At 43.4% G+C, this 27,561-nt stretch overlaps 1 protein-coding gene across 1 annotated transcript in view; it reads right to left on the bottom strand.

The window, feature by feature from the left end:
• Positions 1 to 89: 89 nt before the first annotated feature.
• The window catches only part of LOC135077901 (protein crumbs), a 78,666-nt gene continuing 51,194 nt past the window's right edge, over positions 90 to 27,561 (bottom strand). Inside the window, exons 26-50 of the mRNA XM_063972437.1 lie at positions 26,473 to 26,715; positions 25,795 to 26,007; positions 25,012 to 25,273; positions 23,166 to 23,334; positions 21,168 to 21,306; positions 20,639 to 20,731; positions 19,143 to 19,310; positions 17,172 to 17,327; positions 16,691 to 16,833; positions 16,411 to 16,545; positions 16,068 to 16,205; positions 13,645 to 14,011; positions 12,961 to 13,047; positions 12,419 to 12,534; positions 10,975 to 11,452; positions 10,469 to 10,575; positions 10,097 to 10,290; positions 9,489 to 9,610; positions 8,038 to 8,204; positions 5,823 to 5,881; positions 5,500 to 5,599; positions 4,698 to 4,914; positions 3,933 to 4,046; positions 3,335 to 3,496; positions 90 to 2,725 (exon numbers count right to left, since the gene is read on the bottom strand). Of these exons, the coding sequence (XP_063828507.1) occupies positions 3,377 to 3,496; positions 3,933 to 4,046; positions 4,698 to 4,914; positions 5,500 to 5,599; positions 5,823 to 5,881; positions 8,038 to 8,204; positions 9,489 to 9,610; positions 10,097 to 10,290; positions 10,469 to 10,575; positions 10,975 to 11,452; positions 12,419 to 12,534; positions 12,961 to 13,047; positions 13,645 to 14,011; positions 16,068 to 16,205; positions 16,411 to 16,545; positions 16,691 to 16,833; positions 17,172 to 17,327; positions 19,143 to 19,310; positions 20,639 to 20,731; positions 21,168 to 21,306; positions 23,166 to 23,334; positions 25,012 to 25,273; positions 25,795 to 26,007; positions 26,473 to 26,715 (4,107 nt within the window). The 3' untranslated portion in view covers positions 90 to 2,725; positions 3,335 to 3,376. The remainder of the gene's footprint in view (positions 2,726 to 3,334; positions 3,497 to 3,932; positions 4,047 to 4,697; positions 4,915 to 5,499; positions 5,600 to 5,822; positions 5,882 to 8,037; positions 8,205 to 9,488; positions 9,611 to 10,096; positions 10,291 to 10,468; positions 10,576 to 10,974; positions 11,453 to 12,418; positions 12,535 to 12,960; positions 13,048 to 13,644; positions 14,012 to 16,067; positions 16,206 to 16,410; positions 16,546 to 16,690; positions 16,834 to 17,171; positions 17,328 to 19,142; positions 19,311 to 20,638; positions 20,732 to 21,167; positions 21,307 to 23,165; positions 23,335 to 25,011; positions 25,274 to 25,794; positions 26,008 to 26,472; positions 26,716 to 27,561) is intronic.

Raw genomic sequence — 27,561 nt, 5'->3', positions numbered from 1 at the left:
TTCAATATCTGCGTTGTAAATAATCTCTGGATCGAGCTCGATCCTTACAAACCCTTTGTGTGCACAGTTGATCAATAAATAGACAATAATTGTACAGAATGTCCTTTAATGAGTAAACGCCAATAGGCAGGTGCAATAACACACATCATCGAGCTACGTACGTGGACGGTAACATTGCTTGCAGTAGCCTCTTCCGCAGATGGGTCAATTCCGACACAAATGTCACACAGACTCCTTACGAACTATTGATTGTACAATTATATGCAAAAGGACGCAGTGCCAGGATTACTATGTTTACTATGTGCTATTAGTGCAAGATCTCTCTTGACGACACTTTTTGTTACGTCGCCTTTTATTAAAATCTTACATCTTCGGTAATCTTGCACGAATAGTCTTTTATTGTGGCTTACAGGTACTTTGATAATAATATTTATACATCTGCAGAATAGTAAAAGGCAAAGTATTTACAATTACTAATAAATAAGTACATACCATGAACCTCGTTGAACAAGGCTAGCTAAATCTATTCCATTATTTTTTCTAGTAACTGTAAAACTGAAAGGTACAATGAGTAAAATATATACAATAAAGAAAATAACCGACAAGAGGCTACAATAAATAAATGCATATAAAGGTTACACAAGAAATATAATAATTAAGTATAGTCCGCGCCAATAGACTTTTTTTTAAATTATAATATGAAAAAATCCTATTTAAATAGAATTATTGTGATCTTAAGATTTATACAGAAATAAGTTAATACACATAACTAAGTACAGTTGTTTGTTATGTTATGCCTTACTCGTTCGCAAGGTTGCCAACGTCTATTGGCGCGTAGTCCGTCCGTTCAGCTCAAACATAATATCACAATATAAAAAATCTGTCACTTAAAAAACAATTCATTGGAGATCTCTAAATAAAACTTCACAAGTCGGAATGCATAAGTACTCTCGATTGAGCAAATTTAAAGGTACAAATTCATAGATAATACTCTCGGTTACGCGGGTAAATATGTCCTCTATATACCTCCTCCTCGCCTCACCCTACGAGTCTACATAATTTACTGTACAGATAAGTGTACTTACGAACTAGAGAGTGCCGCGAGGCCTAATGTGATTATAAAATTGTATAGAACTCTCAATATACAGACTTGTGGTTAAGGCACTAGCGGCGCCGCCGGGCAGCCGCCGCTTCGCGCGCCGCGCACGCGGGGCCGCTTCTACTACTCGAAAACCTTTCGAGGAGGCCGACGAAACACTACCAATACTACAATATTACACCTATGATAATTATGCAAGTAATATTAAAACAGTGGTCCCATAGAAGGTTTCAGTGATTTAGCTATTAGAATTGTAGAATCGGCCCTTAATACAGTGATGCTGTCAACACTTGAGCTTGCTGGTTTTCAAACTGAAAACCCCCGAGTTAGTGTCGCAATAAATAAATGTCGACTTCGATTTTAAGAACAGTAGAAGCGCAAGTATGAGAGCAGCAGTGCAGACGTGCGCGGGGCGGGCGGGGCGCGGGCGTGTGCGGCGCCGCCTTCACTACAATGTAATTTAGAATGTTGCACGCTTTTTCGTTTCCTTACAGCTAACTTACTGGCTAAGTTCGCCGGGGCCCGCGGCGGCCTGCGCTTATGATTTATGCTATCACAGAGTATTGTTGTCGACGCGAGCTGCCTCCGCAGCAGTCAGCGTTGCCAGTTTTTTTTTTCGCCAAGGCGGGACTTTGGTACTTTTTGAGTGAAAATAGCGGGATTCTTCCGTCAGAAGCGGGACATAGTAAAAAAACGTATATAATCAAAGGTTTTCAAATATTTATCTTTTTATTAGACTTAAAATTACGTTATGTGACAATAGATAGCAAAAGTAGCCATAGAAAATGTATTTTAACAAAAAAAATAATATTTTAAATCAGATTTACTCTATCGTTAAATTCGTCTTTAAAAAAAAACAAAAATCGAAATTAAAAAAGTTTTATTCTTTAGAATAATATGGCGTTTCAAACAATAGTCTGGTGAAGTGAGTGTCTCTCTCCGAAAAGCGGGACTGAGCCTGTCCCGCGCGGGACATTTAAATTTGATTTAAAAATCGGGACGTCTGGCAACGCTGGCAGCAGTAGTGGAGTGAGGTCCGCGCGGGCCCGGCGCGCGGCGTGTACAGAACACCGACGCCTTACTATCTACGCTCATCCCCGTATTCACCGCGACTGATATTACCATCTCATAAACCCGTCCCTATCTTACGTTACACTAATATTTCATAGTCGCAGCTTTGCATACGATCACAATACATTACAATTATAAGTAAAAATTTAAAATTTTGCATTTCAGGCACATCGTTCAATCGGTACATGATCGAGTGGATATATTATGTACTACGGGTCGCACGGAGTGCGCAAATATTCGATACTAATAAAATTATTTTTGTCAGTATATAAATTTGTCTATTCTTAAGTACTAAACGGAGCGGGCCCACCGATTTCGGTTCGCAGCCGTTTACTGCGAATTTATTTGCGACGGGCCCGCTCCGACCTTAACCTACGAGTTAAGTCACCACACGCACAGTCACACACGTATAAAATATTACACTCGCACGTTTCACAAGTACACCAGCATTTGGTTGAGTGGACGTCCGCCGACGTCGCTTTGTTCGTCGCCGCCGAGCCGACACACACGCTCGGGGAAGGAGCCACCTTGTTAAGGTCGCGCACTGAACATCTTCTAATTTGGAACAACAAATGCTATTTAAACACGACCGTTTGTGAGTAAGATCACAGAATAATAATAAGTAGATCACAGAATAATAATAAGTACTACGTACAGAAGTTTTACTTCGCGAAGGTATTTAAAAAAAATGTATGCTCAATGTCATTAACAATATGGTGTAATTTAGCCTGTCTCAAGAGTCAAGCACCATTTTGTTAACAAACGTCAGTGATCGGCACTGCGCCGAAGCTATAGGGCTGATTCGGTAAAATGATATGACGTGAGGTGCCAAACTGCGGAAAATGGCGGAGGAAATACATGATTTAGCATGAATTATCATGAATAATATTAACTACTTATTTACCTCTCAGTGTCTTGAGGCAACTTAAAAAAGTACATTCTGTGTTTTTATTATTATTTAGGCAGTTAAATACTGCACAGTATTTAGTACACCGTTTTCTTTATTTTCTTCCATCATACACAAGAATACGCGTGCGTGAGTCAATGTTCGCTCGTATGTGAGGCCTTGTCGAATAGTATCCTGCAGGTGGGTCATAGTGCGCGTTTTGTTTTCGATGTAAACTCGCGGAGATGAACAGGCCTGGTAAGATCAGTAAGCCTTACATGTCGTGCGTCGGCTTGATTCGGCCGCGTGTTCCCGGCGCGCTAGATGAGGCGCTCCTCGGGCGGCGGCTTGAGCGCGTGGTGCATCATCTCGGCGCGCGGGTTGCAGTACTCCTGCCCCGACGGCGAGTACGTGCCGCGCGTCGCTCGCTTGCGCCGCGCCTGGAAATAACAATCAATCAATGTGCACATTATAAAAGACGGTAAAATTATATGACGTAGGCCCGTATTCACAAAATTACTATGAGGTCTCACAGTGCGCGTGGACGCACAGAGTGACACATGAGCCAACCGCAGTTCTATTAAACGCAGTGCGTTTGATTTGCTGCTTCACTTAAGCAAGCATCGTTTGTGAATTCTTCCGTCACTTCTCTCTCAGCATGTGTCCATATTTTGTGCCGAAGCGGTGTAGGGTTAGCTATTTGGGGCGTATACAGGGTGTTAGGTAAATGGGTATATGAGCCGACACTAGCCCATGTTAACATGGTCATATAAATGGTATGGTGAAGTCAGAAATTTGATTTCATCATTTTACTTTTTTTAATTTTCATACAATTTTTTAATTTTCATACGGTTAGTAAATAAAACATAAAGTTACCTGTGCAGCGAGCGCCGCTAGACCCGCGCCGACCAGCGCCAGCGCCAGCAGCGCCGCGCCCACGCCCACCAGCACCGGCGCCGACGCGCCGCTCTCCGAGCCTGCTGCCACCGCCTAAAGAAATGCATATTTTGTTAAGCCAGGAATCAAACGTGTCAGTGGATGTTTTCCATTATTAAAATAATAATATTACAATTTTATCAGAAAAATATATTAATTAGATCGTTATTCTATTGGCCAGATACGACTCCACAAAAATAGTACCTACATTGGTTTGCTTTGTTTTTGTAAACGTATCGTAGCCACATATGTATAATACATTATTAATTTATTATTCATTAGCGTTTGCCCGCGGTTTCACCCGCGTTAAATTTAGTTTGTCACAGATCGTCATAAATTATAGCCTATATGTTATTCTGGGTTATAAATAATAATACTGTAGTTTCATCAAAATCCGTTCAGTAGTTTTTGCGTGAAAGAGTAACAAACATCCAGACATCCAAACTTTCGCATTTATAATATTAGTAGGATTATTTTGTCGACCTAAAGCCAAATCAACCAATAATACATTTCGAATTTTACAGGTCTGTACATTCACGATTAAAAGAAAATATTTTCAATTATGAATTTCGCCACTACCTCCACCCACAACAGCACATCCCTCCAAAGCAATGAACAACACATCAACAATTATTATTCCCGACCTGCTGCGTGCAGTTGTGCATCCCTGCAAAGCAATAAACAACCCATGAACAAAGCCCCGACCTGCTGCGTGCAGTTGTGTCCGCCCCAGCCGTCGACGCAGTGGCACACGTATGCGGCGGCGGCGGTGCAGCGCTGCTCGCAGCGGCCGCCGTGACGGCACGGGCCGAGCGACGTGTTGCCGCCGGCTTCTTCGTCCGTCACCGTCACCGTCGCCGGCTCGAAGCACGGGTCGCGTAAAGCGCATTCGTTGCCGCAGAAGCCCGGGGCGCATATGCATCTGTGGACACGAAAATAATATCATATTCTGGGTGGTAGACCGTTAAACTACACTCAATTCTAGCCTAAATTCTATCTAGGCTAGAAATGACTGCAAAACAAGACTTTTAAACTTTCGTGTTCCATTTCGACTAAAATAGAAAGACACGGGTCTTAACGCGACATTTAATATGTTGATGAGTTACATTATGTACTCACGGCTTGATGTTTCGGCTGCTATATTGCAGCCGTGGTCACAAGCAGACTGGCGTTAAAACCCATGTCTTTGTATTTTAGTGCAAAATAAGACTTTAGCAACTTCGAAGACACAAAAAGGTCCATTAAGTTGATGAGGAAGTGACGGGGTAGTTTATTTTTCCATACAAAATCTATGAAAGATTCACGATTTTGAATGTTACATTTTAACAACTCCCATAAAGTATGTCCATTTAATTCAAATTTAAATAATTTATTGCATGTCACATGGGTAAGGGTTTGTAGAACATAATATGATGTGATGATTCCCAGTGAAGGAGTTTACCGGTTATGTGAACTACCCTCTTCTCGCGTGTACCACGGCCACTAGTTACAATTCAATGATACGTACGTGTAGCTGCCCTCGAGGTTAAGGCACTCGCCCGGGCCGCAGCTCACGAGTCCCGCGCCGCACTCGTCTACGTCCAGCTCGCAGCTCGCGCCCGTCCAGCCTGCAACCACAACAATACCCGATTACACAGTCATCAATATAATAAAAGCTTGTAAAATACATCTGAATTTAATTGATAAAGTATTACAAAATATAAGGAATCCCCACATCACCAGTGCCTAAGCAGCGTGATACACGAAACTTTTTTTAAAAATTAAATACAGCTACAGCGACGCCAGCGCAGAGTAGACCAAAGCTAAAGACGCTGCGTCTGTGACGCTTACTTCGAAAGACTACCTTAAATTCGACGGTCAGCAGCCGCCGCGTAAACGCTGCGCAGGCGCTGGCGATACAATAAAGTTACGACGACGGTCCCTATTATACGTCTCTAGAAAACAAGGTTATATTCGGACAAAATCGGTTTTCTAATTGTGTGAACATGACAGAGTGATTCATAATGAAAATCTTGCCCTAATTGGGGATTTCACATCCACATATTAAAAGTTTTCAAATTAGTCATACCACCACATAAGGACGGTAACTCAAATTTTGTTAACATGAAGTGATAGTGTTACAATTTCAATTCATACGCTGTTATCGGCTGGTTTATCTAAACAAATTATCGAAACAATGTCACTTGTGATGACTACTGCCTACCTGTATTTTCATGATAAAAGAAATTTAACAAAACTATTTCATATTGAGTATCATATAACACGTTAATTAAAAAAAAAACTACTTAATACCCAAAACTATAATAGCAATAAATATCGTCGTTGCTCCTGCCATCTTGTGATCATCGTCCCTGCACTTGCACTACCACACCAAATCCACGGGCACAGCCACCAAGAAAACAACAACTAATTAACATTCAATTTGCATTGCAATCATAGTCACGTAGGCAGTGTTTAATTAGAATGCCAACAATGACACTATCCCAATGTTCTAAATCGATCACATTCCTTCGAACTATCTATCCACTCCACTTGTCCCCGCGACACAGTTTTATTGTTGACACAGTCACTTTCCGCGACACGATCCAGGTGATAACACTAGACACCTGACACACAGACGCTCGGCCTGCGACACTGTGACACACGGAGCCGAAGCCTCACGCCCAGTAACCTCGCGGCCAGCGGTTCGCAAACCGCGGGTTTGGAGATATCGGCTGACGTCAGCGATTATTCACTCATTCATATTCCCCGGTGACACATTACGCTACTGTTTACTAGTCAGAATAAACAATGATTTTAAGTGTATATTTATTTAATTTTATGACAATCGGGAAAACACAAACTATATTAACTAATCTACACCAGAAATATCATTACTCTAACGTTGTTCATGACAAGTGAATCACAGTATTGTCGGATGACACTGACAAAAGTAATTATCATAAAAAGGATAACTTAATAAACTAGCGTGTCCTCAATTTTATCTTAGCGGAAAATGTTACAGTAAAGTAATGCCATTGGTTTTAGTTCCCAGTTTGGGAGCCGGTAGCGCTGCTATCTGCAGTATCGGCCAGTATCACGGCCGATGGCGATAAGATTGCGTCGCGTCGTTGATAACATACGCGCGCATATTGTTTCGTGACACGCATTCTGTTTGGGCTGATGAAACAATTTTGTGATGCTTTTTTGATAAGAGTATCAAAATATCGACTTTTGAAGTGTTCCGATTCAACTGCTCAATGAAATAAATACCCAACAACAGATGTAGAACCTAGGTGTGATATTTAGGTTTCGAAATTATTTTCAGTTAAGTCGTGTCTCCAGCGCGTGTTTTGGTCTATATAATCAACTAGCTTTCCGCCCGCGGCTTCGCGCGCGTGGATCCCTGAACCCTATTTTTTTCCAAAATAAAATTTAGCCTATGTTACTCGTGGATAATGTAGCTTTCGAATGGTGAAATTTTTTTTAAAAACGGTCCAGTAGTTTTTGAGCCTATTCATTACAACCAAACAAATAAACAAAGTTTTCCTCTTTATAATATTAGTGTAGACAAAAACATCTCAACATTCAACAAACTTGCCCAAAAAATTTTGAATGTTGACATGTTTTTGTTGATTGTGTAGGGCAAACACGCGCTGGAGACCCGGCTTTATACTGTCACGCCCGTAATTATATTGCTATCGCGCTTGCACACTCACTGCTGCCGCCCGTCGCACAGTCGCTACAGCAATATGATTACGCGCGAGCGATAACGATAGGTAAAGCCTGGTCCGTGAGCACGTAGAATCCCGTCCAATGACCCTAAGCTGCCCATCCTTGTCGTTCGCACGTAATTATGTTGCTGTCGCGCTCGCACACTCACTGCCGCCGCCCGTCGCACAGTCGCGACAGCAATATAATTACGCGCGAGCGATAAGGATGGGTAGCTTGGGGTCATTGGACGGGATTCTACGTGCTCACGGACCAGGCTTTAGCTTGGGGTCATTGGACGAAATTCTACGTGCTCGGCGAGCAGACTTTATATGGGTAACTTCGGTCGTTTTACAGCGGGTGGGTATACGCACCGGTGCCGGCGCAGTCGCAGCGGTGGGCGGCGCGGCGCGCGGGCAGGCAGCGGCCGCCGTGCAGGCACGCGCCGGCCTCCAGGCACGCGTCGCGCTCCGTCTCGCAGCGCCGCCCGCTGTAGCCCTCCTGGCACACGCACGACACCGTCTGCCACGAAATACAATTAATGTCAGTGTACGGGTTACCGCACATAATAATATGTTAATGTCAACGACATACCTAATCTAGGTCACTTAGAAATAGCAATTATGCACACTTATATACGTCACGTACGTTCGTACTTCTGCTATTCTATCGTTTTATAAATAATTGTGTTATGTGAAATAAATCAGTGTTATTACGACTATCATTGGGTTTGGTTTCGTACACTAACTATCCCATACAAATCGTCGGCACTCATCCTGTAACTGTAAGACGCTACAGTTTCTTTGGTCCTTCGAGAAACAACTCAACAACGTGATCCTCATCTCTCGTCGACGCTCGGGGGATGCTGCGATCTACATCATCAAACAACTATTGAGGTTCCATCGACGCTAGCTCATCTCACTAGCCCGTAAAGCAAAGCACTGCCAGACCGTGAGGGCCTTGCTACACTAGCGGATTGCAAGCGGAACGGCAGGCATGCTGCGGTCGACAAAATGCTTGCAAAAAGCCGCGGCGTGTTTGCCGCTCCGTGTTGAACTTGAAACCGCTTGTAATCCGCCAGTGTGGCAAGGCTCTAAGTGTCGGCCCGAAGTCAAATTAATTATGTCATACGCAAACATACATTCAAATTTGCTTCATGGTTTAAATGAAGATTAATACACGTGCACCCTTATGCAAATGTAAGGTCTTCTTCGAACCTTCAATTGATGTCTAAATAAACACGAGGAAATATTTAATTGTAATTGCATTAAATTTACGATTTTCCTCATAATCGTTTTATAGATTCGCTGCGGTTAAAGAGAGGTCATCAACATTACTATTTATCCACAAATTAAAGGGGCCACAATTATATTTTAAAGACTGTATTTGCCCGGAAAAAGGTCTATAGAAGTACGCAATGTTGAGTGTTTCATGCCCGTTTTCACCATCAATCCCTAATTTTTAAGTGACCCTTACGGTAACACATAACAGGAATTTTGTTTTCATAGGGGTCACTTAAAAATTAGGGATTGATGGTGAAAACGGGCATCAGTCTTCTAAACTATTAAATTGCACGCTGAGAAAGGTCCGTAGTATACTCTCACAATATGCATTTTAGATAATGTACTTTATGGCTTGTCATTAAAGTACAGAGGTGGAATTGTGTAAAGCAATCATTATCATTTGACAGTTCATAGCGTACGATTATTCTGTCAAACGCTTTGTATAACTGACTTTATCGTACGTTATGAACTGTCAAATGATTACGATTGCTTTACACAATTCCACTCCAGAACAGCGCCTCACATTGTTGTCGACGACGCAGTCCCCGTGCAGGCAGGGCGTCAGCTCGCAGAAGGCGGCCTCACAGTGCACGCCTTCCCAGCCTTCGGCGCACACGCACGTGTAGTTGTTGCCCGTCGCCGGCTCTGCGCACATAAGTAAGCGTTAGGCATACGGTGAGAGAAAGTGCGTACGAATAACACAGGGTAATTCATTCGTAGCCCTTTTTATGTATTCACACAAAGTCCGCTGACAACCTGAAACATGTTAAAGCGTTGTACTTGCCAAAATGTCAACGACTCATGTCGGCGGGTCGGTGGGTATATCTTTGTAGACTGCATCCTAATGCATGGCTTAATTATATTAGCCTACCATTTTACCTCTGGTGTCAGTGTGACGTGCTAATTTTGAGACATCCTGCATAAGAAATACGTCCACCTGCAAAGAAAAATTAATCTTCCGGCGCCATATTTTTCTTTGCTACATTGTCACGCCACGTGTCGCGCCGCTACATGGCTCGGTATGTACATATGCGGTATCGGTATGTACGTATGCGCGGCCCGCTCCACTCGGCGCCGCACGCGCACGTGTAGCCGCCCGCTCGCTGCACGCCGCTACACGCTCGTGTGTACCTGGCGGGTGGTCGCGGCAGGCGAGCGCGTGCGGCGCGCAGGGCCGGTGCGCGCAGGAGCGGTGGCGCGGCGTGGCGCAGCGCGGCCCGCTCCACTCGGCGCCGCACGCGCACGTGTAGCCGCCCGCGCGCTCGCTGCACGCGCCGCCGTTCAGGCACGGCTGGCTCTCGCACTCGTCGATGTCGCGCTCGCACCTGCGCACAAAGCTCACTTACTCATCCACAAGAACCCGGGCGATAACGAACCCCGAACATTGCTAACCCAAGCTGAACTGCGGCCAGTCCACCGACAAACAAAACGATCAAAAGTACAAGTAAATTATATCGAAAAAAAAAGTAAATTTATCAATTTAAATAGACAAAAATAACTTACATTTCTCCGTCGAAGCCTTCGGGACACAGGCAAGTGTAAGAAGCCACTCCGTCCTGACACGTGGCTCCGTTCTGGCACTGGTTCTCCGCGCACTCATCTATGTCGATCTATAGAACACAGGACAAAAAATTACTTTCATATATGATGTCAGTGACAGTGACAAAAATTTAGAGGTAAGGTAGCTAATTCCTCTGTGGTTGAGGATTCCGGGTGAAGCTCACTTCCACCTTCGGCCTAATCACCACTTTCCATTCGTAAGATGCAGGCTAAGAGCTTATCGTTTTGGTCAACATGGACACGAAAGTAACAATAAAATGAGTGGAACAGCACGCAACGCAGGCTGCTCGGCTTCCTGCGCTGTATAAGGAAGGAGACATGTAAAGTGCCCCATAAGGGCTATCTTTTTTTTTACTATATTTTGACGTTCATAAGTGCCACCAGTGGTCTAAATTGAATAAAATATTTTTGATTTTGTGGCAGCTGCAACTGCTGTTTTCTGTAGTTACCTGGCAGTAGTCGCCGCTGTAGCCGGGCGGGCAGGCGCAGGCGTAGGAGTTGCGCAGGTCGGCGCAGTGGCCGCCGCGCTGGCAGTCCTGTATACTGCAGCTGTGTGGTACCTGGCAGTAGTCGCCGCTGTAGCCGGGCGGGCAGGCGCAGGCGTAGGAGTTGCGCAGGTCGGCGCAGTGGCCGCCGCGCTGGCAGTCCTGTATACTGCAGCTGTGTGGTACCTGGCAGTAGTCGCCGCTGTAGCCGGGCGGGCAGGCGCAGGCGTAGGAGTTGCGCAGGTCGGCGCAGTGGCCGCCGCGCTGGCAGTCCTGTATACTGCAGCTGTGTGGTACCTGGCAGTAGTCGCCGCTGTAGCCGGGCGGGCAGGCGCAGGCGTAGGAGTTGCGCAGGTCGGCGCAGTGGCCGCCGCGCTGGCAGTCCTGCTCCAGGCACAGCGCGCACGCCACGCCCTCCGCCGCGCCCCACGGCCGTCCGGACCTAAGGAAGGCACACGACACGTCATAAAATAGGCCACACATGCAGATTGCAGATGTCTGCCTGTGCAGTGACTAGAATACTAACCGGCCACTGCAAACTAAACAAACACAAATCAAACATGAACATGACCCGAGGAAACTGTGCAAATTCTGCCATACAGAAGAAGAAACGGCCATGCATGTTCTTTGCTCATGCGGCCCGCTTATGAGCAAAAGAAGTATCCATCTCGGGCGACACATCATGCACCCGGATGAGATAGCAGATATCACGCTCCAAAGAATCTGGAAATTTATAGACTCAACGGGACTAAGCAGTGAACTCTAAAGACAAGGGCTGCCACAATAGATCAAACCTGGTCGAGCTGGTGCAAATGAAGGCCCAAAAACCAATAATAGATTGCAGATACAACGCGTCACGAGCCTCGTCGGTCGATTGCCAGAAGCATAGCATAAATATGCGTACTGTATGTGCTAACCGCACATAAAATCGTCACTATGCGTTACAATATTGGTGAATTCAATAAATGTACAGTGTACGTTCAACACTCGTCGGGTTTGGTTATTAGCTCTCCTCGGAGTCACCACCCCTTCAGCGTCTCTTAGCGAATCCTTAATGTGTGGTTTACTACCGCTACACGCACTGGGTCTACGCTAAAACGCGGGTGTCTGACGCGGGTCTGCGCTTACTCCCCGACACGTGAGGGGAAACCAGTTGCACATATCTGTTGATTCTATTTGCGGCAATTTTTTATTTTTATAACTAAGCGGTATCCTTTCGAAAACTTTTTTTTGTACCTATCGCCGTGAACCATTGCGGTATTTATTACTGAAAAATATAAGATGGCGCAGCGAACCTAATTGATTCTAGGCCTTCACCAATAAGAATCTACGTGTCTATTCTGCCTCACATCTCGCCAGTTACTGGAAACATCTGAAACCATTTTTTTATTATTAAATGTACACTTACATCAACGCATAGTGCGGCTGCGAGGCCAGCAGCTGCGCGGCGGCGCCCACGAACAGCTCCTCCTCCGTGAAGAACGGCAGCAGCAGCGCGCCCACGTGCACCGCGCCCATGCAGCCCTGCGCACAATAACTACATGTAGTCACATCAGGGAGTCACTGACGCCCGTATTCACAAACGATGCTTGCTTAAGTGAAGCAGAAAATCGAACGCACAGCGTTGAATAGAGCTCTGTGATTAGTTATTGTGTCACCCTGTGCGTCCACGCCCACCGTGAGACCTCAACCTCATAGTAGTGTTTGTGAATACGGGCGTGAGTTTCATGCGCTGCTTCTTCTCAGCACTGGCCCATTTATTGTCCCGAACCAGTGGTAGGGTTAATACCGGGACGTGTAAGTGCTTTTTTAAAACCTACTCGCATAAATAAATGAGTTTTATGTCGAGATTAAGCTGTTGCAGATTTCACATTTGCTGAGTTGGGTGATTATTTGTCTGCACTATAATATTAATCAGGCTATTTTTACAATAAAAATAAATAGAAATACCTTGAAATAAAGTCCAACAGAGTTATCAGCGGCGAAGTCCTCTCCCTCCGAGTTTTCCCACATAGTGGGGTCCGTTGTGTTATCCATCTAGAAAAAAATTATAATTACTTGTATGCATGATAAATGTTGAAAGATTTTTTAAAATTAACATTAGAAACAGAGAAAGAAAGAAACATGTATTGCCTTGGACATGATAAAAGAGGTAAATAAAAAAAGCAAACAAGACAGCAGAGGTAACAAAATATGCAATGGAAGAGAAAGTAAACTGAGCAGTGCCACTTTGTCGCACAGCGATGCCCATCGCAATGGGACCCCACTCAGCATATGTCGTGGCCACCGGTAAGGAAAACCACGACGCTGGTTTTCAGTGTGCTCCATTTTATTGAGTGATAAGTTCGCTTCCATTATTGAAATAATATCAGTAGGTATTTTCTAAAGCCTGGTCTGTGAGCACGTAGAATCCCGTCCAATGACCCCAAGCTACCCATCCCTATCGCTCGCGCGTAATTATGTTGCTGTCGCGCTCACACACTCACTGCGGGCGCCCGTCGCACAGTCGCGACAGCAACATAATTACGCGCGAGCGATAGGGATGGGTAGCTTGGGGTCATTGGACGGGATTCTACGTGCTCACGGACCAGGCTTTACCTATAAATGGGTGTTAATGGAGTAAAAGTTGAATACCTGCGGCGGCAGTGTAGTAGGTGGCGCAGACGTAGGCGGCGCGGGCCCGACGCCGCCGAGGTGCAGGTCGCCGTCGGTCAGCAGGCGCTGCCAGGCGGCGGCGTCGACGGGCGCCTTCATGCCGAGCTCCTCGTGGCCGTCCGCGTCCACGAAGTAGCCGGCCAGCTCGCGGCGCGCCAGCCGCAGCCGCAGCGACGTCCAGCCCGCCGCCGCGCCGGCCCGCAGGCGCGCCACGCGCGGCACGCCCGCGCCGAGACGCCATTGCACGCCTACCACTGCGCCGAACACCGACACCGTGAACCACATCGGCTCGCCGCCGGCCGGGTCCCGAAGTTCCGCGTGGAATAAGGTGCCGCCCACTTTGGTCCTGCGACACAATTGTGGTTATTCAGTGAGGGCTATCGTTTTAGCGCTCGCCAGTTAGCGCCACTGTAGAGTAAGGTCCTGTCACTTGCTAGTAGCGAAGACAGTGGCACTAACTGGTGAGCGCTAAAGTTGTAGGAGGACTATCGCATTTGCACTCATCGAGATGGCGCCACTGTAGAGTAAGGTCCTGTCAATCACCAGAGGTGCCAACTGTTAAGTATAAAAACGATAGCCCTCATTCAAATACGTTTATTTCACATCACAGTTTTGTCTAAACTACGAACTCAAAGGTGACTGACTGACTGACATAGTGATCTATCAAAGCACAGCCCGAACCACTGGACGGATCGAGCTGAAATTTGGCTGCAGGTAGATGTTATGACGTAGGCATCCGCTAAAGGATTTTACAAAACTCCACCCCTAAGTGGGTAAAACGGGATCCACGCGTACGAAGTCGCGGGCGGCCGCTAGATTTTATAATAAGTCCCGGCTCCCGGAGAAGTCGTCCTGCCTTCACGCATTACTTCGATCATGGTGCACATGAAATGTCTCAATCAGACAAAATTAACTCCATGCTACTCAACATGCATGCATGCACTCCATGATACTCAACCACAATAAGGAAACTAAGGTGAAGTGCTTTCTTCCGAACGGGTGTTATGCTCGGGGACCAAGGTCCAATGTACACCATTTTGGTTTTCCTATATAATAATAATAAAACGTTTATTTCAGACATACATCCATAGGTGTTAGTAACATGATAATCTTAATCTAGTGTTAGTAAAAAGCTAATGACAAGTAGGTAGATAATTATTTATGTAATATGGCTTCCAGTGTGACTCCTGAGCTATAGGTATTCATAGCGATATTCTATACAGGGTGGAATTTTGTAATGCCACCTGGAGGTGAAGTACTCTTAATACTGTTGATAGAAAATTTTACTCAAAGGAAACATTCCTTTATTTTTGAAAAGAAATAGAACTGCATTCAAAGATTTCTAAAAATTTGTTTGCCACACCTGGGAATCGATCCACTAAAAATTGTTAAAAATTACACCCTGTATTTTTATTGCATAAGTATAAGGATGAAATCTCTCTAACAAACTTGATAAATCAAATGAAAGGAAAACCATGAAATCTTAAGTTATTTTAATTATGTAGAGAAAATTGTATGGTATAGTAGTAGTGAATTTTCGTAAAAATTTCAAAAATCTTTGAATGCAGTTCTCTTTCCTTTCAAAAATAAATGAATGTTATCTTTCAGTAAAATTTTCTATCTACAGTATTAAGAGTACTTTCCCTCCAGGTGGCATTACAAAATTCCACCCTGTATATGCCGGGCAGGGCAGAAAACTCCGACACCGCGATGAAAAATTGTACGCGCGGTGGTGTGTACCATAGTGAACTTGTAACTCGCCATCTGTTGGTACGCTAGTCTTGTAGTGGCGTATCGTATGTCGCACACAGAACATTGTGGCCTCTTCATTGTACCCTAAGTATCAACTTATTAGAACGTGTTAGCACAGAATAATAATAAGTACTACGTACAGAAGTTTTACTTCGCGAAGGTATTTAAAAAAAATATGCTCAATGTCATTAACAATATGGTGTAATTTAGCCTGTCTCAAGAGTCAAGCACCATTTTGTTGACAAACGTCAGTGATCGGCACTGCGCCGAAGCTATAGGGCTGACTTCGGTAAAATGATGTGACGTGAGGTGCCAAACTGCGGAAAATGGCGGAGGAAATACATGATTTAGCATGAATTATCATGAATTATATTAACTACTTATTTACCTCCCAGTGTCTTGAGGCAACTTAAAAAAGTACATTCCGTGTTTTTATTATTATTTAGGCAGTTAAATACTGCGCAGTATTTAGTACAGCATTTTCTTTATTTTTTTCCATCATACACAAGAATACGCGTGCGTGAGTCAATGTTCGCTCGTATGTGAGGCCTTGTCGAATAGTATCCTGTAGGTGGGCCATCGTGCGTGTTGTTTTCGATGTAAACTCGCGGAGATGAACAGGCCTGGTGTTAGGTCAGGGAGCGACTGACCTGTAGGTGATGGTGAGCGAGGTGGGCGGGTCGGGGCGCGGCGGCGGCTCGGCCAGCCCGATGGGCGTGGGCACGCGCATCTTGTACGACAGCGTCGTGTTCACGCCGTCGAACGTCGCGTCTGACACGCACTCGTACCTGCCAAATAAAACACGTCAAACTCATTTAAACTTCAAATTGAGTAATTGGAATAGAGGCTGACGAAGGTGATGAGTTTCTTCCGCCACTTCCTCTTAGCACCAGCCCATAAAGTGGTGGTAGGGCAGTAAATCCACGTCGGAGCAATGTTTGCCCTGCTTGTCGTGCCACGTGTTGTGACGTCACCATGTGTGCCGCGACTCACCCGTTGTCGAGGTTGCGGCAGTGCGAGCTGAGCGGGCAGCCCTGCAGCTGGCAGAACTCCACGTCGGAGCACTGCTTGCCCTTGTAGCCGCGAGTAGTCGTGCCACGTGTTGTGACGTCACCATGTGTGCCGCGACTCACCCGTTGTCGAGGTTGCGGCAGTGCGAGCTGAGCGGGCAGCCCTGCAGCTGGCAGAACTCCACGTCGGAGCACTGCTTGCCCTTGTAGCCGCGAGTAGTCGTGCCACGTGTTGTGACGTCACCATGTGTGCCGCGACTCACCCGTTGTCGAGGTTGCGGCAGTGCGAGCTGAGCGGGCAGCCCTGCAGCTGGCAGAACTCCACGTCGGAGCACTGCTTGCCCTTGTAGCCGCGCGGGCACGCGCACGAGTAGTCGTTCCATGTGTTGCTGCACGACGCGTTGTGCTGCGCAAATAAAACAAAGATGAGTCCACAAATTAAAAAGTTAATCAAAGAGGAAATTCGTCTTTAAGGCTGCCTGTCCAGTGAAAAGAAGCGAGGCAGTAATGCAGAACTAAGTTGTGAACTATTATTCGATGAATGGAGCTAGGTCGCGAGCACGCGTCGAATTTTTCGAGCTGCCAGTAGCGGGTTTTGATTCAGCCGCTCAGTCGCGCTAGTTATTTTTCTCTGCTTCCCCGCTCCGGGTTTCCATTCGTTCCCACACTCCAATCATTTGCATAATTTTAGGTACTTACTCCAGCCTAGCTTTAAATCTAAAAGACTAGGAGCAGAGCACTCACTTGACAGGGGCGTGAAGCGCAAGCATCGTCGGAATGCACGCCAGCCAGCACGCCAGCAGGATCCAGCCACACGTCGCCGAAGGGCGGCGGCAGCGACAGCCCTGGCACTTGCAGCGGGAAGAACTCCACGATCGTCACGTTCACGCCGTTCGACACCTGGGATATATTTCAATATTCTACACTCACAATAATATGATAATAGGTGACAGCACGAAGTTAATCGACATAATGAGCTTGTTCCATAGATTTTCTAAGTCAAAGATAAGTTATATTATGTTGACGTCACTTTTGCCACCTTAAATGACCAATACCCTAAGTTACACTAGTCTAACATTGTTTTTAAATGTCATTTCCATACTACATTTTACTTTAAAATATTATTCAACGAACGTATTAGTTAGGGGTAAGTATTTAGAGATGTCAATGCGATAAAGTTGTATAATTTTACAGTAATTGTAAAGTTTAGCTTTAACGTTTAGTGTTTGTTCTGTTCAAGTCGTTAAAACCTCTTTGTTATGTTTATTATTTTTCTTTGTTGGCGTCTGTCATGTGCATTAGAGTTGTCATGTCATAATAAAAATAAGAACTATCGAAGAAACATGAGTTTTAAGATTTCAGAGAAATAAATCTGTAATCATGGACCTATAAAAAAAGGCGGACGGAACTCGCGCTACAACAAAACTGTGACGCAAAATTTTGGCGTTTGTCTATTGTGTGAGTGAATTTAGGGATGCCATGTTAGCCAAAACTTTTACCCATTTATTTTAAGAAAAACATAGATCGGCAGATGTTACTTGGAAATATAGACAGAATTATTCCGTGCCATTTTAAAAGGATGAAAGGTGAATGCGTTAAGGTAGGCGCGAAATTTTCAATGTTCAAATTTTCTTACATTGTTTGCAAGTCAGTGTGTCAGGGTATGTAGGTACATAATGTTGATCAAAAATTATTCACGCAGTTACAAATTACGAATCTTGTGTACATTATAATCATAATCTTATGCATCATCAATATATTATTATTATTATCTCTGATAGATTTTTTTTAACATACAACCTGACACTGACTTGCAATCAATGTAAGAAAATTTGAGTTTCGCAGTTCTACATTTTTGGGAAGGATCAAATTTGCCTGTGAAAATATATCCCATTAAAACACAATTATTATGATAAATTATTTTATTTCCATAGTATGCGTAATAAATAACTAAAAAGTCCTAAAATTATTATTAATTTCCCATATTTCGGGTAATTTTCCCACGTAAATAACTGAGAACACTGGTCTTTGACGTATTATTTTTTCGAGTGAATGACGTTTGATTTCAATTAATTTCAATATTTTAATGTCGGGAAATAAGTGATTGGATTATTATTTTGCCTGTGAAATGTGATTCCTTAATTTTTGTTTGTTCGAACAGAACGGTTTTTACACAATTTCATCACACAAGACATGTCGTATTCGTGTTGTTTTTTCGCTGCTTAAATGTGTCAACTGTGTGAAGTTTGTACTCGAAGTGGTGTATCAGGGTGTGGATGTGTGCGTGCCGGCCTGTACGTACAGGCAAGCTGGTGTATCCTAATGTCACAGTATTTTGTTGATGAGAATCCGTCCGACTTTTTTTATAGGTCCATGTCTGTAATATACAGATAATGATTAAATAACTTGTTACGAGCCGCCAAAGTTCAACAAAAGTACAAACCACGATAAAAAATTCAAGTTCGAATTTGATTTAAAAAAAAACTAATGGATTGCCAATGATCTTCAAAATATCTCTACCTTCTCTTCTTTCCAATGATATATCACACGTAGTAATTAGATATTGAAATTTATTAAAAATTCAAAGTTTATGGAAGAAAATGGAGTAATAATACGAAAATTATCCATGCAAAGTTGATTTTGAATTTTTCAGTCACCCTGTATATACTGTAACTGTATCTATTAATAAATAAATAAATGTGGTCAAATCGTCACCTGCACGTCCTGTATGACGCCCTTGAAGTAGGCGGCGTCGTCGGCGGGCTCGGGCTCGGCGGCGGGCTCGGGCGCCGGCGCCGGCGACGAGGCGGCGGGCGCCGGCAGCCCGGCCGCCGCGCCGTGCGCCGCCGCGTCCGCCGGCGGAGGCCCGCCCAGGTACAGCACCTGCGAGTGACACAACGTTAAGGTGATGCCTTGCGAATATTGGGCGTTTTAAAGAAGCGCAGAATTAGTTTTAGTCGTACTTTTCTTATTACTTATTTTAAAATATGTCATAGTTGACTAATAAATCTAGTGTCTGGTCGAAGCCGAAACATGAATGGAAACAATTTTCTCGATAGAAAAAAAATCCAAAGATGACCCTTCTGTTACTCGGTTTTTCGTTTCATAAGCAGATAGGCTAATATTTCAATACCAGATTTTGTATATTAGTAAGGTAATAACATATTCTAAGTACTGGTCGAGTTATTTTCTTTAAATAGTGTTTGGTTTTTCAATAAATACATGATTTCCGATTGTCGCTTACGTTATTTTATTCCGCGCCGCGCGCGCTATTGCTGTCCCTTTCCTCGCACTGAGAAATCATATTTCTATCCCTCTGTGTGCGAGGCATTCAGTCGGCCGAAAACTTTTACGAGGTAGCGCCTTAAGAGCGTTTACGCGAAGCGCGGCGTTTCAAGGGGCATCATTGGAAATGATTCGCGCGCGGCGTTTTTTAATAGTTTTCAAATGTTTATAGCAAAACAATAACAATGAAATATACATATCGTTTCAAAGTAAATATTTCAAATAAGATGTTATTTTATTATATTAAGCTATTTTTATGTTGAATTAAAGAACAATAACGGTGTAAAAATCACTTTGATTTTTGGGTTTTTCAATTTTCACGTTCTTTGAATTTGTGATTTCTTAATATAAAATGCATAAATCTAAGAATTTTCTCAACTAACTATTTGCCTAAGGACCTATGCTATAGGATATAAATGTTTGTTATATCGTTTTCACAGTATTTTTATGAAAAATTCAGTTTGTAAACTGACGCTATAGTGGAAATTTGAAAACCTGTGTGGACTTATCTTGATAGAATTCTCAAATACTATACTAATCGAAATATTTTCTCAACTGACTATTTAGACGACGAAATTGCCTAATTATTTATGCCTGCCTATAACATATTTGTAATGTAACTGGTTAATGATTGTAACGGGTTGAAAAAGTACTGTTTTTGCGCCAAACGGCGTAAACGCTCTTAACCTATGCCTTCTTATTTTGAACTTTACTCGCTTATCATAAAGTTGAAAAGCAATGTTCCTCTTAGGCCGACATCGGTGACCGACGCCAGCGGTGCGTACGAGTATACACTAGTTCGTCAACGGCAGACGATCACATAGAACTAGTGTAACTAGTGTAGTGTAGGTCACCGACGTCAGCATAAAAGGAAATCGAGCCTAACGTACTGTGTGGCCTCCATGGATAGTCGTAGATGTATTTACCTGTGCATCGAGTTGTTTAGCTGCCGATATAGATTTGCGGAAGTATTCGGTACCGTTGAGCTTCACTTGCACCAAAGTGGCATTTCTCACGACCTGAGAAAATACAGAAAATGGATTAATTTGGACCGAACGATTAGTAAACAACATGAAGAAAGGCTTTAAAAGGCCTGTTTTGAGACAAATAAATACTTTCTATTCTATTCTAAATGGTGGTATGATATCGAGCTCATTAAAAAAAACTTCTCCTGGTCTTGCAAACGCACAACAAACGTCCAGCTCAAAACGTCTTATTTGACAGAACCGCAGAAGCATAACGTTTCCGCCTTGAGTGAGTGGCTTACGATATACTCGAGTGTCGCGTCTTCTTCTTCTTTTTTGTTCTTGGCAATACTCGTCGAGGCCGACTTGATTTGTGCCATTTTCATGTGAGTGTGGGACGAGTTAAGAAGAGGGACCAAGTGGGAGTGTCGCGTGGCTCCGCTTTGAAAACGCTTGTAATCCTTCAGTGCGGCAGGGCTGTGAACGTTACCTCGATGAGGTGCAGATATCCGTTGTCGAGGCGCGTGCCGCCCACGGTATAGTTCTCGGAGGTCTGGTTGAAGCGCAGGTGCACCAGCAGCTCGCCGCCGAACAGCGACGCGCTCACTTGTGTCTCCTCCTGGCCCTCCCTGAAACCACACGAAAAACTATTAACCGCTTGAGTCCCAGACGGCATTCATTAATGTCATAACAATTGATTATCTATTGTGTCTAGATTCGCGGGCCTTGAAGGATTAATTAATGCTTTATTCAAACAAATGCTGGGCCCCCTGCTGGACAAAGACATTTCTCACGGATTTTCACAACGATCGCTGCTGTGTTGCCCGCATCCAGATACTTCGCGTAACCTTCACCAGATCATTAAAGCTATGTCTTCCAGCCTACGGTCACCACTCGAAAACTATGTCAATTATTTTGGTTGGTCAAAGACATTTAAATACAACTTTACAAAGATGACGCTTTCTAATTTATGTTATTGTTAGGTTTAATTTGTATTTTTTCATTTAATTTACACTAGCTGACCCGGCGAACTTTGTTCCGCCTTAATGGCAATAAATAAGCAGACTTTTTTTTTAATTTCGAATGGTATAAAAAGTATCCTATGTCCTTCTCCTGGCTCTAAACTACCTCCCTGACAATTTTCAGCTAAATCGGTTCAGCCGTTCTTGAGTTATAAGTGGTGTAACTAACACGACTTTCTTTTATATACAGTGTGAGTCACGTTAAAGTGTACATATGAAAATAGATGAAACTAGACCTATTTTTATCGACAAAAAAGAAGTCAAAAAATTTTTGAGTTTTTTTTTTTATTTTTTATAGAATTTTTTTTCTTCCAATTACTTATTGTATAGAAAACGTAATAACTTTTAAACTAAGCGGTATATCCTGATAAAATAAAAACAGTAATAATGCTAAATAACAGGCGATACTAAAAAAATACATAAAATACACAAAAAAGGCCAACAAATGATAAAAAATTCAACTATTTGAAAAAAATCTGCTTTTAAATTCGTGTTTTTTTGGTTATTTGATAAATTTCTCCAAAAAATGCCCCTATAACAGGTGGTTTTTATTACTTTGTATTATTCTCTATCGTATTACCTTCGTAAAACCAAAAATAGCATGTCTCTATCCCTATCACAACGTTTGCAATGATCGTTTGAACTAAGCCTCTCCGGGCGCGCCATTCAACGCTTTGTTAACAACGAAACTGAAAATGGCTCTAGATTTGTAATTTTGATAAAGACAAGTTAGATTTCAAATAAAAACAAAAGATTTCGAAGTAAAATAAGCATTTTAGTAAAAATTAAAATTGTCTCTATCTGTAGCGGAGAATAATGTTGTGGCAGGCCTTTGTTCAAACGATCATAGCAAATGTTGTGATAGGGATAGAGACATGCGATTTTTGGTTTTACAAAGATAATACGATAGAGAATAATACAAAGTAATAAAAACCACATGTTATAGGGGCATTTTTTAGAGAAAATTATCAAATAACCAAAAAAACACGAATTTAAAAGCAGATTTTTTTCAAAAAGTTTAATTTTTTATTATTTGTTGGCATTTTTTGTGTATTTTATGTATTTTTTTAGTATCGCCTGTTATTTAGCATTATTACTGTTTTTATTTTAGAAAGATATACCGCTTAGTTTAAAAGTTATTACGTTTTCTTTACAATAAGTAATTGGAAGAAAAAAAATCTATAAAAAATTTAAAAAAAATCTCAAAAATTTTTTGACCTCTTTTTTGTCATAAAAATAGGTCTAGTTTCATCTATTTTCATATGTACACTTTAACGTGACTCACACTGTATATAGAAGATATGTTACTATACGTTCCTGTCATATTTCGCTTGTCTATTGTATTGGATATCTGTAAAAATAGACTTAAGTTTGAAAATAAATACATAAAACAACAACAACACAAGTTTGTACACTTGGAAAAAGTTTTCCAGAACAGGCCGGCAGCTGGTGAGTGAGTGACCGACCTTGGCAGCGAGCTGAGGTAGAAGATCTGTCCGGTGGACTTGCGCGTGCGGATGAACATGGAGATGTCGAGCGCCGCGTGCACCGCGCGCCGCGCCGCCGCGCCCACCGCCACCACCACCACCGAGCGCGGCTTGGCCGACTCCTGCCCGAACGTCGCCGCTGTGTAGTCTAAGGGACAATATGACACTTTATAATGATAATTAACTTTTTTTAAAAATAAAACCGACTTCAAATGCGTGAACACAAAAAAAAACTAAAAATTAAAAATATTGCGTATAAAAAAGTTCATCCCCAATTTTCCACCCTTGGGGGTGAAATATTTTCTTCAAATTCGCATGAAACCACCCTTTTGATAATATAGCCTGACCAGGAACATAAAAACCCTGGCATAGAGGCGCGTCAATTGCATTTGATAGTGCAACACTGAGTACAGTCGTACCTGTGTGAAATTAATAGGCTAACTTTATGTATCAGGATTCAGGATTACGGGCTAATTTGATATTTTCATAAATTAACGAAAAAATATTATTATAGGTAACCTGGTTTAAATAAATTAAATGAAACCATCAATCGAGCTAGTAGGGTTTATTTTATTATTCATCAATAATCAAATTCAGAACTTGAATATTCAACTGCAATGTTTGCTGATGAACGCTTCTAACTCGGTACTTCTTTCCCAATTCCATAAAATTCAACACTTACAAAGTGACAATTTTTTTTAAAATAGGTAGTTGAAACAAACCACAGCTAATTTTCATAGTGGACTGTACTATGCGATAAACATGTCAGTCAATTTGACAACCTTTGTCGGAAACATTATTCAATGAAAATATTGTCCGAACCCTTAGTATTTCTCTTCGACAAATACTTTAACACATTGTGAACCACTTTTCTTTCACGACTATAAAAAGATTTTAGCAATTTAATTTACAAAATCAATTGCACACATTTAAAATAAAGTTTGTTTACACTTTGACAGCAATAGACTGACATGCAAGGTGACATGTCAATGAAGTTTTCAGTTACTGTTGCCATTAAAAGAAATTAGTACCATTAGTTTTCCGCAACATGGCGAGGGTTTTTATGTTCCTGGTCGGGCTATACCTATTCAACAAAAAAATAATCGTTCAAATTGGTTTATAATCGGCGGAGATATTGCGTATAAAAAAGTTCATCCCCAATTTTCCACCCTTGGGGGTTGTTTTTCCTATTATTAAATTTAAATGGGACCACCCTTGAGGTATTACCTATACGCCGAAAAAAGATTTGTTCAAATCGGTTCATAATTGGCGGAGTTATCGCGTAACAAACATAGAAAAAAAAAACATACGGGTCGAATTGAGAACCTCCTCCTTTTTTGAAGTCGGTTAAAAACACTTGTATATTCTTCAGTCATACAGAGAAAAGTCGCAGGCGACTGGCATTGATAGTTGTCACCTTCGATACTTTAAGGCTGGGTTGCTCCATCTTACTTTAACTTTGATAAACGTCAAAAATCTGTCAAACTCCATAGAAAAAACACCGGTTATCGTCATAGTTACGGTTAAAGTTAGGTGGTGCAACTCAGCCTAAAAATATTCTGCTATAGTCCCACGATTCTGAAACGTCAAGATGCAAAAATCAAAAACTAACAACCCAGTATTGATAGTAGCGCCCTCCTGAAAATGAGTTGGGACGGTTCCAATGTTGGACATCTATGCGTTGCGTAAGTTGCGTTGTCTGCACAGCGTCATCGTACCGTGGCACCCTCTCCCTATCTCGTCTCCCTAGCTCTTCCTTGGTTGCGTTTTGTTGCGTCACCGACGCCCACGAAGCATGTAGCTAAGGGCCCGTATACACACTCACTGTACTGGCAGGTGCCGCCGAGGTGCGGGCGCGGGCAGCTGCACACGAAGGTGGTCCAGTGGTCCTCGCAGGCGCCGCCGGACTGGCAGGGGTTGGGGCTGCACTGCGGCGTGCGCGGGCAGTGCGCCTGCACGCCGTGCAAGATACGCGCGACGCCGCTCTCGCCGTCCTCTGGTAAGCCCGCCTCGCCCTCTATGCCGGATGAGCTGGATACTTCGGTTGTGGTCTCTGAGCTGGTGTTGTTTGTGTCTTCGGGTAGGACCTGTCGCAAAATAGTGGTTGAAGTTAGCTTACGAGGGAATATCAAGCAATAATGTTGGGTTAACACAGCGGTTCCCAAACTTATTTTGTCTACTGCCCACTTTGAGAATAAATTCTTTTGAGCGCCCCCATTAAATTTTCAAGAGTCAAATGCTCAGTCGGTGTCTAAGAGACCTCCTAAGTAGATGAAATTACAAATGGCCTACCAAGCCTCTACACAATGCACCGATTTTTTTCCGTGGTCTCTTACCGCCCCCCTTTAAGCCTGCAGCGCCCACAAGGGGGCGTTATCGCCCACTTTGGGAAAGATTGCTTAACATGTCGTACATTCGTTTGTTTTAACCGAATTCCGTCTGCTGCTGAACAAAGACCTCCCCAATGGATTTCTATAACGACCAGTCCTGCGCTGCCCAAAACCAGGTGTTTCCCGCAATCTTCCCCAAATCCTCCATCCACCAAGTGGAAGTCTCACCTATACTACGTTTTCCTAGACTAGAATCTTATGTGAGTTGTCGCACTGACCCACTGGCCGTTGACGACGACGTCCTGGAAGCAGCCGACGAAGAAGTTGGGCCCGTGCGTGAGCGTGGCGTAGGACGAGCCGGCCGTGCCCAGCCGCGTGGTGGGGAACGACGTCACGCTGGAGTTGTACGCCTCGTTCTGGCTGATGGGGTAGATGGTCTGCTCCTCGTTGGCCGCCAGCACCAGGTGCGACGAGTTTATGGTCACGAACACCTGCACAAATTATGCCTCAATGAGGGCTTTCGCGTATGTAAGATCCGCTAGATGGCGGGACGTGGATGTGGGGTCTGACTACTGCGTGATTGGTGGAATTTGACATATCTGTCAATGTCATGTCAAAAATAACCAATCATGCAGCATTTGGACCTCGCGTCTACGTATTGCCATCTGGCGGATTTTTCATGCGCGAAAACCCTCATTAGTAAATGGATCTGGTTATAAAATAGTATCTCCTAAGGCTTTAGAAACTTAAATTGCAAGAATATTTAACCAGATCATTATCTGATAAGAGGTGACTCTTATAACAGACATAAATAAGTTTTGTTGCTGACACGGCACACCATCACAGAGAACAGTCGCTTTGTCCGATGGCAACCGTGATAGCAACTATTATCGTTGTTGATATTGCCATCGGATATCGTCGACTTTTCGTTCCCAGTTAGTGACACCGAAGCATACCTTCTGCCACTTGGAGTCGTTGAGTTTGGAGCCGATGAACACGCCCTCCCACTTGTTTAGCAGGCTGGAGTGCAGGTTGAGGCGGCCGTGCAGCAGCTCGAGGATGAAGTACGTCAGCCCGCGGCCCATGGCCAGGAGCCCCGAGCCCAGCGTCGTCTTGAAGCGGAACGAGATGTCGTAGCCCTCCTCGCGGCTCGTGTTCACTTCCACGTAGCTGCTCTTTTCGAGAGACATTGTTGTTATCTAGGAGGGAAAGTGATTAAAAACGATTGCAACTTTTTCATTAATGTATGAAGACAGAACTAGAACATATGAACCCCCTCAATGAAACAAAATACGCTGTGGTGTACTAATACAGAGACATTAACCAGAGTAAATACAAATGAGTAGGTCATCTTCATAGAAACGCATGGGCGCGGTTTGTATGTGAGCGCGCCAGCACGTATGACAAAATTTAGCGGGGATTAGCGGGGAGCCAGTCGTGGTTGCGCCGAATTTTGTCAGTGTGTGCGTGCGCGCCGCATACGTATATTGGCGCGCTCACATACAAACCGCGCTCGGTGCGTTTCTATGAAGATGACCTACTCATTTGTATTTACTCTTCTGGAAGGAGGGATAGTGATTAAACATTTTCATTAATGCATGAAGACAGAATATATCTTAGAAAGAGTATTAAATATTTTTGTGTAACCCCTTCAATGAAACAAAATACGTTGTGTCAGTAAGGCCCGGTTTTTTGATTCGTAGTTAAAATAACCAATGGTCAAATTTGACAGATGTCAAATGACAAGTGGTTAAATATATCAGAAAAAAATGATTTTCAAACAATGGTTAAAGTTCCAAAATACTGTGGGTCTAGACAAAGTGCAAATTATAATCGCAAACCAGTCGAAAAGTGGTCGAAAAGCCCCTTTTTTGTATGGAGTTTCGACGGATTCGATTTTCTATTCGATCAAAAAGTGCGTTTTGTCTAGGGGGGCTGAACTGTCCTATCCATGACATTGACAGCGTGACGCCCAGGGCCGGATTAACCATCTCGGGGCCCCTAGGCACAGCTCGTTTCGGGCCCCCCTTTTTTTTGTCACGGAG

The sequence above is a fragment of the Ostrinia nubilalis genome, chromosome 2, assembly GCF_963855985.1.
Source record: "Ostrinia nubilalis chromosome 2, ilOstNubi1.1, whole genome shotgun sequence".
Taxonomy (NCBI): Eukaryota; Metazoa; Arthropoda; class Insecta; order Lepidoptera; family Crambidae; genus Ostrinia; species Ostrinia nubilalis.
This window is presented reverse-complemented; position numbering and strand designations above follow the sequence as displayed.